The sequence below is a fragment of the Syngnathoides biaculeatus genome, chromosome 10, assembly GCF_019802595.1.
Source record: "Syngnathoides biaculeatus isolate LvHL_M chromosome 10, ASM1980259v1, whole genome shotgun sequence".
Lineage (NCBI taxonomy): Eukaryota > Metazoa > Chordata > Actinopteri > Syngnathiformes > Syngnathidae > Syngnathoides > Syngnathoides biaculeatus.
In genome coordinates, this window is record NC_084649.1 from 16924161 (window position 1) to 16940123 (window position 15963).

At 41.6% G+C, this 15963-nt stretch overlaps 1 protein-coding gene across 2 annotated transcripts in view; it reads left to right on the forward strand.

The window, feature by feature from the left end:
* iffo2b (intermediate filament family orphan 2b) overlaps window positions 1–15963 on the forward strand; it is a 34146-nt gene that overhangs the window by 12043 nt on the left and 6140 nt on the right. For both annotated transcript variants that reach the window (XM_061832314.1, XM_061832315.1), the window contains exons 2-5: window positions 9685–9745; window positions 11298–11393; window positions 13980–14150; window positions 15116–15258. In XM_061832314.1, the coding sequence (XP_061688298.1) occupies window positions 9685–9745; window positions 11298–11393; window positions 13980–14150; window positions 15116–15258 (471 nt within the window). The remainder of the gene's footprint in view (window positions 1–9684; window positions 9746–11297; window positions 11394–13979; window positions 14151–15115; window positions 15259–15963) is intronic.

The following is a 15963-nucleotide window of genomic DNA, read 5'->3' on the forward strand; positions in this document are numbered from 1 at the left end:
TTCAGTGATTATGATAAGTATTTTACCATATTTCTATCCATTTATTTACTCTACTGCTTGTCCTATTCCAGGGGTGGAAGCTGGTCAAAATCTTCGACTGGTTGGCAGTTAACTCCACGGTTTTATAAAAATGTTTTTGCTACGCTTCTAATTATAACATGCAAAAGTCACAGTATCGTTCTGTGCCCAAATTGCCGCTCCCTCGCCATTATCTATCCATCCATCCATTTTCTAAGCAGCTTATCCTCACAAGGGTCACAGGAGTGCTGGAGCCTACCCCAGCTTTCAACGGGCAGGAGGCGGGGTACACCCTGAACTGGTTGCCAGCCAATCACAAGGCACATAGAAGCAGACAACAGTCGCACTCACAACCACAACCTAAGACAATTTAGAGTGTCCTATTAATATTGCATGTTTTTGGGATGTGGGAGGAAACCGGAGTGCCCGGAGAAAACCCACGCATGCACGGGGAGAACATGCAACCTCCACACAGGCGGGTCCGGGATTGAACCCGGGACCTCAGAACTGTGAGGCCAACGCTTTCAAGTTGAGGCACCGTGCTGCTCGCCATGATCTAGTTTGACTTTATTTTAGTTATATTGTGCTGTGGTTAACGTTTTTGTAGTTACAGTAGTATAATTCAAAAATTCTATAAAAATTGAAGGACTGGTTTAAGGTTTTTTTCTATAGCGACAGGTAAGCTAATGGTTGCAGTTTTTCCTTGTGGTGTTATGACAAATTATGTCACTTAAGTTAAATTAATAAATTGGCCAATTGGAGCGCATTCAACCGTGCGGACAGAACCACGTGGAACAATACATGCTCCAATGGCCATTGATTTTTGCTTCAATTTGTGCCACTAAATTTAAGAGCAGTGAACTTTTTTGACATCAACATGATAACATTGGGCAACTTCTTCTTTCCCAGGCTTAGATTGTGGTTTAAATGCGTGACAACAACCCCAAGCACCTCACTTCTTTAATCAAACAACGTTTCTGGGAAATGGCTGGGTGAAATTAATGACACACCTATTTAACCAAAGCGCAGTCGCGACATGTAATTGCCGGTAATTACTATAGTCGATACAATTATCTCGTGGGTCGCAATTGGCTCGTGGAAATGACAAATGCTCCAGTGTTTTTGAGTATCAAAAATACACCATCATAGAGACAAAACTATTGGGGGACCTTTGCACCATCATGTAGTAGTTAGGTATTGCATTTTTTTTTATAATGTTTATATATAATGTTCAAACTAGAATATCTAGTTCAGGGGTGGGCAGATTTTATTACCTCAAGATCTAAAGGATAAAGGTGTTGATGATGATAATGCTCCCAAACCGTTTTAAGGTTAATGTTATATTGCCTCCTATATTTAAAATACAGAATTATGTTTTTGTGCACTGTATTGTCTGTGCTTTCATCCTGGATCAGGCTGTGCCAAGGTGGAATTTTAAAATTGCACACCATTTCATCCTACACTTTCGACTTTGGCTTAAGACCAGACCTTCCCCACTCAGAAAAGAGAAAATCTCATCCACTTTAACCACTTTTTCTTCAATTGTGTAAGCTAAAGTAGGAAAAAGTGTGGCAGCGGTGGTCGTTAGAGAAAGTTCTGTGTGCTGCCTAAAAGAAACCAGTGGCTTCTTCCTTTCATTTTTTACACTATGTATGTGAATTGTGCCATTAGATGAAACAACCAGTCATCACTCACTCATTGAATCACACTGCAAAATACCACAAACTGAATTGCTGTATGTTATACTTTCAATTTGCATTGGATTGGTTGGGGTTTTTTTTGCACACAGCGCAGAATATCTGCAAAGAGACTGCATCAGTGGCGCACACGTGCATTTTGGAGGGAACACTGGCTGATGTTTTGTTTTTTGTTGCACACCGTCTTGCGATCAACCAAGACTGCCTCAACGCATTGAGCACCCTTGATCTAGTTCATGTTGAACCTTTATTGGTACTCTTCTGTCAGGGTACCAAGAACTTTTTTAGTTAACACTATGATGCATATCAGAATTTCAGTACAGTTTGGTCACCTCCAGGGAAGTTATTCATTTTCTGGGGGCCTGCCCCAGTTGGTTGATGCAGAATCCTTCACAGCAAAACATCATCTAGCCCCCTTTCTGAGCAGAAAGGGGGGTTGGGGGAAGCAGCGGTAAAACATACCAGGCAGGGGGTGAGATGTCAAGGCAGGGTTTATTTAACCAAATGCAAGCGTGTGGAAATAAATCCCAAGTCAAGATTCGGGCAGCACATTCTAGTGTACTGGAGTACAGAATCTGATCAGATTTTTTGCACCCTCCTATTGGGGTACCAATCACAATGCTATGTTACCTAAAGAGAGGGGAAATTATCTTTCCTTTCCCAAACTCTAAGGAAATTTCAGACTTGTCCAAAACTGATCCTGCCTGTACCATTCCGGTGCAATACTGTTGGGTTCCCAATGGATTTGTCCATGCAGTAATTAGTCCTTGTTTGTCCAGTCTGCGGTCACGTAGTAAACCCCCCACCGCTTGGCGTCCTCACATCTACGTGCCGTCTAGACTTGGTGAAGGAGCGCAAAGCTGAGTACCGAGATGTGCGCTTCCTGTGCACGTGATCGACTGAGCCCGCATCAATATTGGCTGAAGGCCAGCGGTCTCCTCGGAAACCAGATGTCATGAGCTGAGGACGGCACAGCAAATGCAATGAGACCCTCCCCAACCCGAGCAGCCAGATGAGGGGCCCCTGGATATCGTCATCCATCCCATTAGTGCACGCCTCCCCGAGGACGTTATAGATCACCCTGACACTTAATCGATGACCCACTTTCATCAGGGAAAGCCTAGCATTGCTAGCCGTGTGCGTCAAGGAAGTCCAACATTCTGTACTGAGGACCAGGTAAACCGACTCCTCGTCGCATGTCCCATATAGCAAGGCCGATTTTATGCTGCCGAGCAAAATCGTGATATTGAGCCAACGCGTGTAATCATACCACACTTGGTCGGTTTCCTCCCACATCCCAAAAACATGCATGAATTGGAGACTCTAAATTGGCCCTTGGTGTGATTGTGAGTGCGACTGCTATCTGTCTCCATGTGCCCTGCGATTGGCTGGCAACCAGTTCAGGGTTTGGGTTAGGTCACAACCACACCTAACCATTAGATGTGGTTTTGAGTGCGGCTGTTTTTCGTCTCTATGTGGCCTGTGAGTTGCTGGCAACCAGTTCAAGGTCTACCTCGCCTCCTGCCCAAAGATACAGTAGCTGGGATGGGCTCCAGCACTCCCATGACCCTTGTGAGGATAAATGGGTCAGAAAATGGATGGGTGGATGGATGGATAGATGAATGGATGGATGGATGGATAAAATCACCTTATAGTATCCAGTGTTTTACCTGTGATGCATTTTGTTCATTTATTTGACTAAAATACTGTATTCTATTTCACTTCCACCCATCCATTATTTGAGCCGCTTACACGAGGGTCGCACGAGTGCTGGAGGCGATTCTAGCTGTCATCGGGCAGGAGCCAAGCTACACGCTGGACTGGTCGTCAGCCAATTGTAGGGCAAATAGAGACAAACAGTCGCACTCACAATCACACCTAAGGGCAATTTAGAGTCTCCAATGAATTTTGCATGTTTTTGGGATGGTGGGGGGGGGGGGGGACCGAGGAACCCGGAGGAAACCCACGGAGCCACGGGGAGAACATGCAAACTCCACACAGGCGAGGCCAGGATTTGAACCCCAGACCTCAGAGCTGTGAGGCCAACGCTCTACAGCTGCGGCATCATGCAGTCTATTTCACTTCCAATCTTTTTTTTTTTTTCCAATGTTTGTTTATTGTTTGGGTTTGGACTGTAAAGAATTCATGTTAAGAATTTCCATTTTATTTTAATTATCTTGTGGAAAAAAAAGTCATATTTAAGCTTTTATAGACTTGTTCATGCTAATTTTCTGTCATTTGGGTGACTAAATTATTAAATAATATATTATTAATTATACTATAATTACACATTTAATTATCTATTAACTACATATATGAGCTTACTAAACTGAATTATGGATTTTTATTATTGTAGGCATTTTGTTGTGTTCTTAACCCATCATTGTCGTTTAGTGTACCCTCATAGAATTAGAAGTTATTGTATATACAGTACGTACATAGAGTACATTTTGAGTTCTTGGTGTACTTTCTTTTAGTTTCAACAGGGAGTTGTCGTAAAGAATGATTCACAACCACACCTCTGTGGATGTGCATGTGTCCACAATAGGTGTTCCTTTGTCTTTTGCATTCAAGATGTTAGATAAGTGTTCACTAATGCTGCAGTCCAGATTTCGTTTTTGAAAGCATCATAGAAAGCGTGTACATTAACATAAACACTAATATTTTCAATATGACAAAACACGAGTGACGTTTTAGGATTCGGATAAAATAAAAACGCCTCAGAACATCAGGTTTGAATGTGCATCCTTTGCCAAGGCGTGCGTATCCTCCGCCGGGAAAAACTATCCGGTGCAAATGTTACTCCCAAACACACACCCGTCGAGTACTCGTGGACGGGGGAGTTTTTGCACTGCTGGAATGTTGCTGCGAGACAGATAACGTTGGTGGAAAAAAATGCTTTTTCCATTTAAAACTTTTTTTTTTTAATCCGTTACGATGCACTCTGCTGCTGTGTGCGGTTAACGGTTCAAAACTCATACACAGTGCCTCAAAGAAATTGATGTACTGTACATTTAAAAAGCTAGTTGGATGTATTTTTAAAATTCATTTTTGAGTAAAAGGCACAAAGATGACAATAATAGTAATGCATTCACAATAACAGTATTATATATTGTATTATGATGTATAACAATAACCACCAGCTGTCTTTCAGGAGTCATGGTCACTAAAAACATAAACCTACTTCATTAGCAAAGAATGAAATAGTAAAAAACATAATAAATATTGTTATACTACATTTAGATACAGTTTAAATTGTTTTCTGTACATGGATTCAACTACATATTAATTAAAAACACGACTAAATTCAAAGTAATGATAATAAAGTTGAAAGTGTTTTACTTTAATCATGATGAACGGTATTGTTTTTGAAGTTGTAAAATTCAAGTTGCAGTTTCATAGTGCGCCTGTAGCTGTATTCCATCCTTGCGGTTGATATTAGTCTGCCAAATGCATGTGTGGTTATATTTTCATTTTCTCCAGGCGAAGCGGTAGCACACAGATGTTGATTTAGCGGGGGCAAGTTACAGAGAATATGAGCCGCGGTCGGTAATACGGGCTCCGAGCATCCTGCTGATCTTTGTCCTTGTAAGGAGACTCCACATACGCAAGTCATCACATAGTCGCAGAAGCGCTGCCGAGATGGTGACCACACAACATACTTTGTTAAGATGATGCAGCTCACTTTGACGGAAAAACTGGGAGTTGCTGCCTTTCAGTCAACAAGAAGTGCCGGGAACTTGGACTTCTCTTTGTTGTCTTGCATACTAATATGAGGTCCCCGGAATTCTTCTTCTTTTCCTTTCGGCTTGTCCCGTTAGGGGTCGCCACAGCGTGTCATCTTTTTCCATCTAAGCCCATCTCGTGCATCTTCTTCTCTAACACCCACTGTCCTCATGTCCTCTGTCACAACATCCATCAACCTTTTCTTTGGACTTTGGCTGTCCCTCTAATGAGTTCATTTTTAATCCTATCCAACCTGTTCACTTCAAGCGAGAACCTCAGTATCTTCATTCCTGCTACCTCCAGTTCTGCTTCCTGTTGTGTCTTCAGCGCCACCATCTTTAATCCGTACATCATGGCCAGCCTCACCACTGTTTTATAAACTTCGCCCTTCATCCTCGTGGAGACTCTTCTGTACCATAGAACGCCAGACACCTTCCGCCAACTGTTCCACCCAGCTTGGACGCAATTCTTCACTTCCTTACCACACTCTCCATTGCTCTGTATTGTTGTTTTTGTTGTGTCTTTGTTGTAATACACAAAGGTCCTCCAGAAGCTCCTATTTCATTAGTAGAGTTCTGGTCATCCAAAGTTATGAAAATGGTTCCAGTTCTGGAAAAATGGTTCCCATGGGTGAAATTGAAGCAATAGATCCCATGGTTTAAGTTCACAAAAGAACATAGTTCCACTATGAAGCTCCTGCATCCTTTTGGACCTGGGCCCTCTGTTCAAGAGTTTGCCAACAAAACCTTGCTTTTTTCATCTGTTTTTGGTTCTTCTCTGCAGCAACATAGATAAAAAAAAAAAAAACTCCAGGGCAGTAGTTGCTTAGGGGTGATCTGCGATTGGCTGGACAAGTCTCGGGCTATGAACCTTTCAGGAGTGACCCGAGAATCCTCACAACCAGGGTCTTCTTTTAAACCTTGTAAATTACACTGGAAGTGAATGTAGGCAATAGGTCTTACGGTCCAAACACACAATGGTCCACACAATAGTGTTCAGACGTAGTAACATAAACGAACAAAATAGATGGGAAATATGTGTACCTTTGGTTTCAGTCATAACTCCCCCTGTACCAGTCAAGTCTCTCAGACTATTGAATGCCAAAATAGGTGTTGACAGGAACAGGAAAACTAACAAAATCACACCAAAAACACTTGTGAAAGAATAATGGTTTACGGTACTAATAAAACCAGCCCCAAAGTTTCAGGGACTTTAATAGTATTAGCCCTTAAGATGGTGCCCAATAAATTACAGTGGAACTAAATTTAAGGCCACTTTGCCTAAACAGTACCAGGAACTTTAAGTTGTTGATCCATTAGTTCCTGGAAGTAAAAGATTTCTATGGCCACACTTGCGTTGTGTTGTCTTCACACACCATCCCGACGTCCCTGGAAGACCTATGTTGACCATAAATCGTCCAGCAAAGAATTCCAGGAACCAAATTGAGAAGCAGTTCCCACTGTTTATAGTTCTCCGAAATTCTGAACTCTGTGGTGAAATTCCTGCAGTCGGGCAGAGATTCCATAGGCCAACTACCGGAGACAAATTCCTTGTGTATTGCTACATACTTGGCCAATAAAGCTGGTTCTGATGATTGATAGATGACATATTAAATAGCCTATCAGTAAGTGATACTGGCACAGGTTGTCTTCTCTTTTGCCAGTTGGTCACATTAGAATTTTTCTTGGTTATCACAGATAAGATAGAAGAAGATGTCGGGTTTTATTGTCTTGTGATGTTGTTTTGAGCTCTGCAGACCTTAGCCAAAGTCTTGAGACCGAGAAAGGGTGGGTGGTGGTCTTTGTGTGCTCTGTGAAGCAATACTGCCAGCATTTTTTTTTTTCGAAGAAGGTTTCACACACTGCCAAGGAAGATTCATACTCAATTAGACAGAGCACACTGACATGGAAACAAGGAGGAGGTTTGTCGAGAAAGTGAATACCTACTGACGCATCTTGTGTGGCCAAAAGTGACTGCCCAGCGTGTTGTCATCGCTTCATGGCCGAACGGCAATGGCTTTGTCCCCAAAATTCAATGGTGGTCTTCAGAATAAAGAGTGGTGTATTTATATGGCAAACCAAAGGGGAAAAGTACAATTTCCACCAGGTTAAACTGTTTGGATTCTGATACACCTTTTATTGAGGGTTCCATTGCTGATTTCACAAAATTTCCTTCATCTTCTATGGAAACAAATATATTTCTGAATGTTTTTCCATTCCAGGAAAATAACATTGCCTAGTGGGGTTTATCCACAGTGTGGTTGGAGCTCTTCGTTAGTCTTCCTTCGCCAGCAAACTACAGTAGTTACTACCAAATCAAGAGCACCTCTCTTGGTTGTAGCCAAGCAGTACACAGTAGTACTTTCAAGCTGTGATTAATCAACAATCAATTCCACATAATTAATGGACAGAAGTGAATCAGTGGATCATTTATTCAGTCCATCCTTACTTTCTATTGTAAATAAAGGGTTGGTCACAGCAGTGCGCGTCGGTACATTTGTAGAGGATGGAGCGAGAAGGAATGTTTGATTGATTGGTCGACAGTCTATGCTTTCTTCGGTAGTGACCAAAGAAGCGTTCAAAGATGTGTTTACAGTTGTTTCTAGTGATGCTAGAAACCACACAAATGCAATGCAAGACAAATTCTGGATGTGGCACTTGTTGCAAGGCAGAGTCAAACAGTTCATACCTGCTGCACTGACGGATAGACAGGAAGTCAGAAAGACATACACTTGGGAAATTACTCGCAAAACAAATTGGGTTTGGGTTCCTACAGCTGTGCACTATAGCTCATGGGCACGCGTGACCTAGTCTACACTGCTTGCTCAATGAAGCCTTTGTCCATTCTCAATCTCCTCATCTCGACGTGTGACTCAGCCTTTGAGATCGCATCACACAGCGTTGTAATATGATGCAGTCCACTGCCTGAAGCCACAAGAATGTTTCAGGGTACGGCCACCCTGCTGCAGTTGGTGAGTGATCGGAGGTGTCAAGGCAGGGGAAGAGAGACAAGTGCTGCCAATTTTAGCACACAGCCACCGTGAGGTCTGCAACGTTATTTTTAGGTGCGGTCTCACTGCCGGTCAATGTCTCAGTGCATCGTAACGAATGGACTGCAGATTCTAAGGAACCTGCTGCCCTCAGAGCATCATTACTTGTGGTACATGTAGCATCTTGTGTTAAACTTACCTCCAGCTTTTAAAAAAAAGAAGAAGTAAAAGTTGCTTTTTTGTGCACTACAACATTTATTTAAAATCTCAGTGTATATTTATAAGTACCGTACAGTGTATTTCCTCTAATAAATGTGTGACTTGAGAAAAGGTACATAAACATTTGTTGCTAATCAAACCAGCAGAACCCAGCAAAGGCATGCCTACTAAATGTCTGTCCCTTACAGAAAAACCTAACTAAATATCTCGGGTCAAAGACCAAATCATTCATACACGGGCATATTAAATCGTTTAGCTGCTGAGCCTTTTTGAGCAATTTTCCCAAGCAAAACACAGCAACGGTCTCAAATTAATTAAACTGTGCAAAATTAAATGTGATTTTATGTCATGTGGAACGGGCATCTTTAACAACCATTAATGTTCTGATAGAGGGTGTGGTCGCGCCACAATGCTGTGTGTGCCCATGTTGAAGTTCTGGGTAGACATGCAACCTTTTGCATTTTGTTGGAAAGTCCACTTTGACTTGACATACAATGCAGAAAAATAGATTTTTTTTTTTTTAAATTACAAATCAGCATTTGAGTCAATAAACGCCTCAGGCAACTATTTGCAACTTGGTTCTCATGTTTTGCACTATTTCTGTGATTAAGGTATGAAATTGGCAAAAATAGAATAGAACAACATTCCAGTCATCACTAGCATTAGCATGTTCATTTAGCAATCCCCACTTCTGTGTAGCGGCTTTTTTGTTTCCTTTTCAGATCCTGACTGTTGGAAACCATTGACTCATCATTTTGCACACTTTCCTTGAATTCAATTTCTTGTAGTTGAGCAAGTACAAAAGGAATTGGGTGTGTTTAAACCACAAATATCTTCTTGCAGACACACGTTGAAAAGACGCTTGAGTATTCGTTGTGAAATGATTTAATTCTTTTTCACTGAGGTAGCGAGGTGTGTCAGGTGGCATTGTGTAATCCGAGACAGTACAGACCAGACATTACCTCTGTCCCATTGCCCTCAGGGTGGGGGGCCCTACCCAGTAGTGAGTGACCCACCTTTGTGTTGTCTTCACAGATGGGAGGAGGAGCTATCCAAACGCGAGCAGCTGGAGTCTGCGATGGAGTCCCTGCACCAGGTTGGGGGGAAAAAAAATGTTTATTCCACAAACATACAGACTCACCATCTAAATCTGGATTGACAGTAACAAATGAGTAGCAAATTACAATTGAATCGTTTTTCCTTGTGCTATTCCAACACAAAAACATCACTGTCTGACAAATTGATTGGATTAGATCTGATTGTTTGAAAAATATATAGGCACGTGGTAATGTCGTGGTCATAGTTTTTTTTTTAGAGGTCCCAGATTTTGTTAAACCAACAAAAAAGAAGCATTTTGACTTTCATCGTATATGTGGAACCGTGCCACAAAGTTTTGAATTGAAAAATCACATTAAACTCAGCTGTTGGCAAAAGGCGAGCTCCTGATGACACAGTCGGCATGGTGACCTCTTTCTACGTTCGCTCCCATCGATTGCGCATGTTTAGATTGGTGGTCAGCAAAAAAGGGGTGGAGTGGCGTCCCACGAGAGCATTAACCTTTAGCACACAGAAGGATGCATTGCTACACAGAAGATCTGGAAAAGTACATTCAGTGCAATGACTTAAATGAGGGCAAAAATACCAGTTTGGCTGGGTACCCACCTCACCCACTTCAGGTAGGAATCACACTAGCTGTATTGCAGGTGAAATGCAGTGTACCCCAGCTGACTTTTGGCAAGAGAAGTGGGGCATATATTGAGCAAAACAACCATTTGCAAGCAAACTCACAGCTATGTGTATTTAAGAGTCTTCAATGAACCTAACATGCATGATTTTGGAATGTGGGAAGTAAAAAACCTGCAAACTCCACTCTGCTGGACCTGAGATTTGAAACCTCAACCTCCAAACTGAGGGAGACGAGGTTACCGCAAACCCACCGTTCTGCAAGAACCTTTTGGTCATGCCACCCTAGAAATGTGAGATGATGACGTTTGGGCGGCACGGTGAGTCAGCTGGAAAGCGTTGGCCTCACAGTTCTGAAGTCCCAGATGCAATCCCAGACCCCCCCCTGTGTAAAGTTTGCATGTTCTCCCCGTGCCTGCGTGGGTTTTCTCCAGGCACTCCGGTTTCCTCCCACATCCCAAAAACACGGGATGGGTGTACCCCGCCTCATGCCCGTTGACAGCTGGGATAGGCTCCAGCACTCCCTGCGACCCTCATGAGGATAAGCGGCAAAGAAAATGAATTTGAGTGTGAATGCTTATTTGTCTATATGTGCTCTACGATTGGCTGGAGTAAAGTTCAGAGTCAGCCGGGATAGGTTCCAGTTCCCCCACAACTGTAATGAGAACAAGCAGTATGGAAAATGATTGGAGGAGGAAAATCCATCCATCCATCCATCCATTTTCTTTGCCACTTATCCTCACCAGGGTCGCTGGGAGTGTTGGAGCCTTTCCCAGCTGTCAACGGGCAGGGGGCAGGGTACACCCTGAACTGGTTGCGAGCCAGTCACAAATGGAGGAACATAAATCTGATTAAAAAAATGATAACAATGATGTCTTATGGTATTTACCTGCACCACATACTGCAAAACAGTATCGTTGCTAACGAGTCGTTTATCTTGTTTTGATTCCCGGATGGCCACTCAGCGGGCCAAAGAATCATCAGAGATTCAGGATGACCTGAACGACAAGGTGGAGCGGTTAAAAGCGGAACTTGTGGTTTTCAAGAGCCTCATGAGTGATGTAAGTAGCCGCTATCTGATTGAGGCGTCACACCCCTACTTTTGTAGTTAGTGTTCCCAAACAGCACTAAACTGGGAAAACCTTCCGCCGTCAGAAGAATGCGGAGGCAGACGTCCAAGAAATTTTCCATTGAAAGAAGTGATGTAGATCTTCAAAGTGCTTTTCCTGTCCTGTGCAATGCTTGTATTGTTCCTCGCAAGCTGTGCTTCCCAGTGATATACAGTGTTGAAGTACCGCAGCGGGCTGCTCCCGGTTTGTGCTTGTTCGGGAAAAAAAATGCTTAAAAGCTTTTGTTGTTTATATTGCATGTTGTAAATTTCAGACATCAATTTCTTTTTTTTTTAACTGTAAACAAACATATGTATTTTGTCTGTGCTTTACGTCTTCCCACACGTCCAAATCCAGAGAACGGTAAGTGGTATTGAAGAAGTGGGTCCTGTTCTAGAGAGGTCTTGAATGTACCGATTCTTAGACGTGGTCGCAATCATTTGCCGTCTTGTTCGAGATGTTTTAACCATGTCCGTAGAACTAATCCATTTCACTTTGGACGAAATGTACTCATACTGTATGTCGTTCTTTCAAACCAAATATTTGGTGTTGTTCGTACAATCAAAAACAAAACAAAAATTGAAATGAAATCAATTAAAGGTGAAAGCACCAATGATTGGCGTCCTCAACAACCAGTTTTTCATGGTGAATTCTTTACACCAGGTGTATCCAAATTTTTTCCTCAGGCAGGCATATGAAGAAAAAAATTGTTTGGGGGAGGCACACAGCCCTTTATCTTACTAAAATATATCCATCCGTGTACTGAGCAGCAGCTAAGTAACATCTCCACATTCAGAACCGAAACTAATTTTCAGGTTTGTAAGTTTCACTTTTTATTAGTTAATTTGACGTTCATTATCATCATTTGATGTTCACAAATCGGACCTTGAGAGCAAACCATTTTCGCTTTATGAAACCATTTTTAAAAATTGATTGTGATGAAGAGAAATGTTTTATTTTAGTTGTAAATCATTTCATTGCGTGTCTAGAGAAGCGTGATTAAGAAAAGTAATAATTATTAATAGTAGTAGTTGTATTTTTTCTGCATATGCCAGGGATGAGAATGACCAATTTGGAAAAACACTGAAAATGTCTGCCTTCGGGGGGGTGGAGGGTTCAAAGGGGGGTGCGTCCCCGTTTTTTTTTTTTTTTATAAAACACAATGTTAAATGGTGACATCTGGTTAGTTCTAACAGTGTAAATACAGGGCAATCATAATATTTTGAAAACTTAAAATATGAGTCCAAACAACCAAAATAATTTTGTCACACTTCAGACATAAAAATGTAGACTGAGTGAAATTTATGTCAAATAGTCAACTGCACTTACAAGTTATACTTCAGAAATAAGTGCACAAGTAATTTATAATATATATATATATGAAGAGAGAGAGAGAGAGAGAGAGAGAGAGAGAGAGAGAGAGAGAGAGAGATCATGAAATATAAAAGTGAGTGATAAAATACGTGATCTACGGGGCCAGTGCTACAGATAGGCCTAATCGTATTAACAGTATTCAATTATATAATATTTGAGAAATTTACGTCCAACTTACCTTTGTGTTTATAACTATGCCGTAGTAAACAGAATGCTTCTTTATGAAATGTTAACATCAGAGTGAAAATACCGATGAAATACTGCCAAAATACTTCTGGAAATTGGAATGTTGTCATTATTATAAACACCAAATTTAATGCAAACAGATAGCAATGCTGTAAACAGATAGCAATGCCGTTTTTCGCTATCACAGCTGTGACTAATTTCACGACAAGCGTTGCCCATAGATGGTGGTGGCCGGTCTTTATCACAGCCTCGCCCCGAGGCAAAAGCCCCCCCCTCCCAAAAAAAATTCTCAACGAATCTACACGTTTCCCAAAATTGGCATTTTCAGCTGAAAAAACTCGGAATTCCGCGAAAAATATGCTATGCTACAGGCCGCTAAAAAGTTGACAGCAGCTCATAAATGGTCCTCGTGCTGTGGTTTGGACACCCATGCTTTAAATGATTAGCACGTTGGATGGCCTAGCCAAAAATAAAAAATCTTATGAATTTATCATTAGACATCAGTCTCGTATACTTCCTGGACAAATATTTTGGTTTTACAGTTGAGATGTTCAACATACTTGCTTGACACATTCCTAATTTCCTATTAGACAGGGTTTTGGAGCCATCTTGTGATATCATAAAGTGTGAGAGTGTACAAAAACCATGAATAGGAATGTTTTTCAATTCAGTTTTTCATTCTTGGTTCCCCAGAAAAATACGCTAATACAGTCAACTCAAGACAAGCTTACTTGTATAGCCTTAAAATCACAAAATTATTTCAAAGGATTTCATGGAATAGCAAAGCACAACTTTCACCATATCTCGCCTGAACACTCACACAATCAGCATTTGTAAATTTACCCGACTGATATCAAAATTATATTAGAAGCAATCCAATACACAGCAGATAAATCTATCTCATTGATTACATTAGTAACCTTTACGTCATCACCCAATGAATGGAGGTCCCACTCAATTTTTGTCGTTTCCATGTAGCAAATGTCTGACCTGGACGCCAAGATTCAGGAAAAAGCCCGGCGGGTGGACATGGACATCTGCAGACGCATCGACATCACGGCGAAGCTGTGCGACGTGGCGCAGCAGCGCAACTCAGAGGACATGTCGAAGATGTTCAACGCCAGCGCGGCCCGGTCACTTCCAGAGAGGGTGGGTGTCCACAAAAAAAAAAAATTGCACTGTGTAAAAAGAACAAAAAGGAGTCACTGATGGTGTAGTAGTAGTACACACGTCTGACTTTGGCGTGGGCAGCATGGGATCAATTCCCACTCAATAATGCTGCTGATATCTGTTCAGGGCGTAGTCTGCCTTTTGCCCGAAGGTGGCTGGGATAGCCTCTGGCTCTCCTGTGACATTTGTGAGGATAAGCGGGTTTGATGGATAGAAAAAGAAAAAAAATTCCCCAACAAGCAATCAAAACGGAAGAGATCCCTTTTTTGATCAATGTCATGATACAAAATAATTTAGATAAAAGGACAACCTGTTAGCATACTAACTGTACCATGTTATCACTTGGAAATACGTTTGTACTGAGACTGCTATATATTTTAACATGCTAATTTAAATAGCAATTTATCAATTCTCATTATAAATAGTATTTAACTTCTGTAGGCCATGATGAAAAAAAAAAAAGAAAACAACCATAACATAAAAAAAAATGCTTACCAATCTCCCTTAGCGCTTTTTATACTCAGATTGCTATTGTTATCAATGTTCGTTTACCCGTAGTGAGAATTTTAGAAATAGCACCGTTGTACAGGGTACGATGTAAAATTTTTATCGTGCGCCTTTTGTACTCAGGTTGCTACATTTTGTGAACATACACATTGTTAGCATTTTACAGATTCTCATTAGAAATGACACCTGACTCCAAGACAAGATGTAAAATGAGCTGCCTCAGCAATTTCTTTTTAATTCATAAACTGTTAGAATTTTACCAATTACAAATGGTATCTGACCACAAGGCAAGAACTTAGAATCATGATCAATCTACTTTAGCATGTTCTCTACTTTTGCTAGCATCCCAACTGTTAGCATTTTAGCAAGGCAACCCCAAGGTTAACTCTACTGGATGCATGTCGGGGTGTTTATCCATATTTGTGTGTGGTTTTTAGACGGGGGCCTCGGCTGGCTGCAAAAGAAAAGAGCAAAAGGCAGTGTGGGATGAGGAGGTTTCTGAGATGGACGCAGAGCCCACCCCTCTGGAGGAGGACACGCTCAACATCACCGACGAGATGAAGCGCATGCTAAACCAGTTGTAAGCCTGATTTTCAGCAAATTGTAAATAAAATGTGTACTATCTTCTTCACACATTGCACCCCAAAAAACAAGTTAAAGTAAGCATGTAAATGTTAATGGTAACTGTAAGTGGATGCGTTAGGCTCACGACGAGGCCCGGGTGTACCCCATGTCTCTTGCCAAAGGTCAAGTGGTATAGAGTGCAGCTGTCCTGTGACCCTAAACGGGGAGAAAACGGACAACTATTTGTCAAGGAAGATATTGTGTAGGAGGGCGTCACACTGTGGATTTGCCTCTTAGTTTTGTGGTTCTGGATTTGGATCCCAGACCCCCGATAAAATAAATAAATAAATTTTAAATCACAGGTTCAATGAAAGCTAAATTGCCCTGATTTTTTTGTCTTCTTTGACAATACAGTATTTGCCCTGTGATTAGGTGCTGACCAGTTCCGGCTCCCACTCACGTCTCTCATTCAAAGTCAGCTGGGACAGGCTTCGACTCACCCTAATCAGGATAAACAGTTTAGAAAATTGATGGATGGTTATGCATTAGCTGTCATTAGGATTGTGTTGATGTACTTAATGAAGTGAATAAATAGCAGCGATGGACTAAGGTGTTGCCTAGACACTTTTGACCCACCCAGAATTGTGTAATTTATGAGCCAAAGCCGTAAAAAAGTGTGAGTGCATCCCTGCCGGGGCCATTTCAAACCTTTAAGACGAGT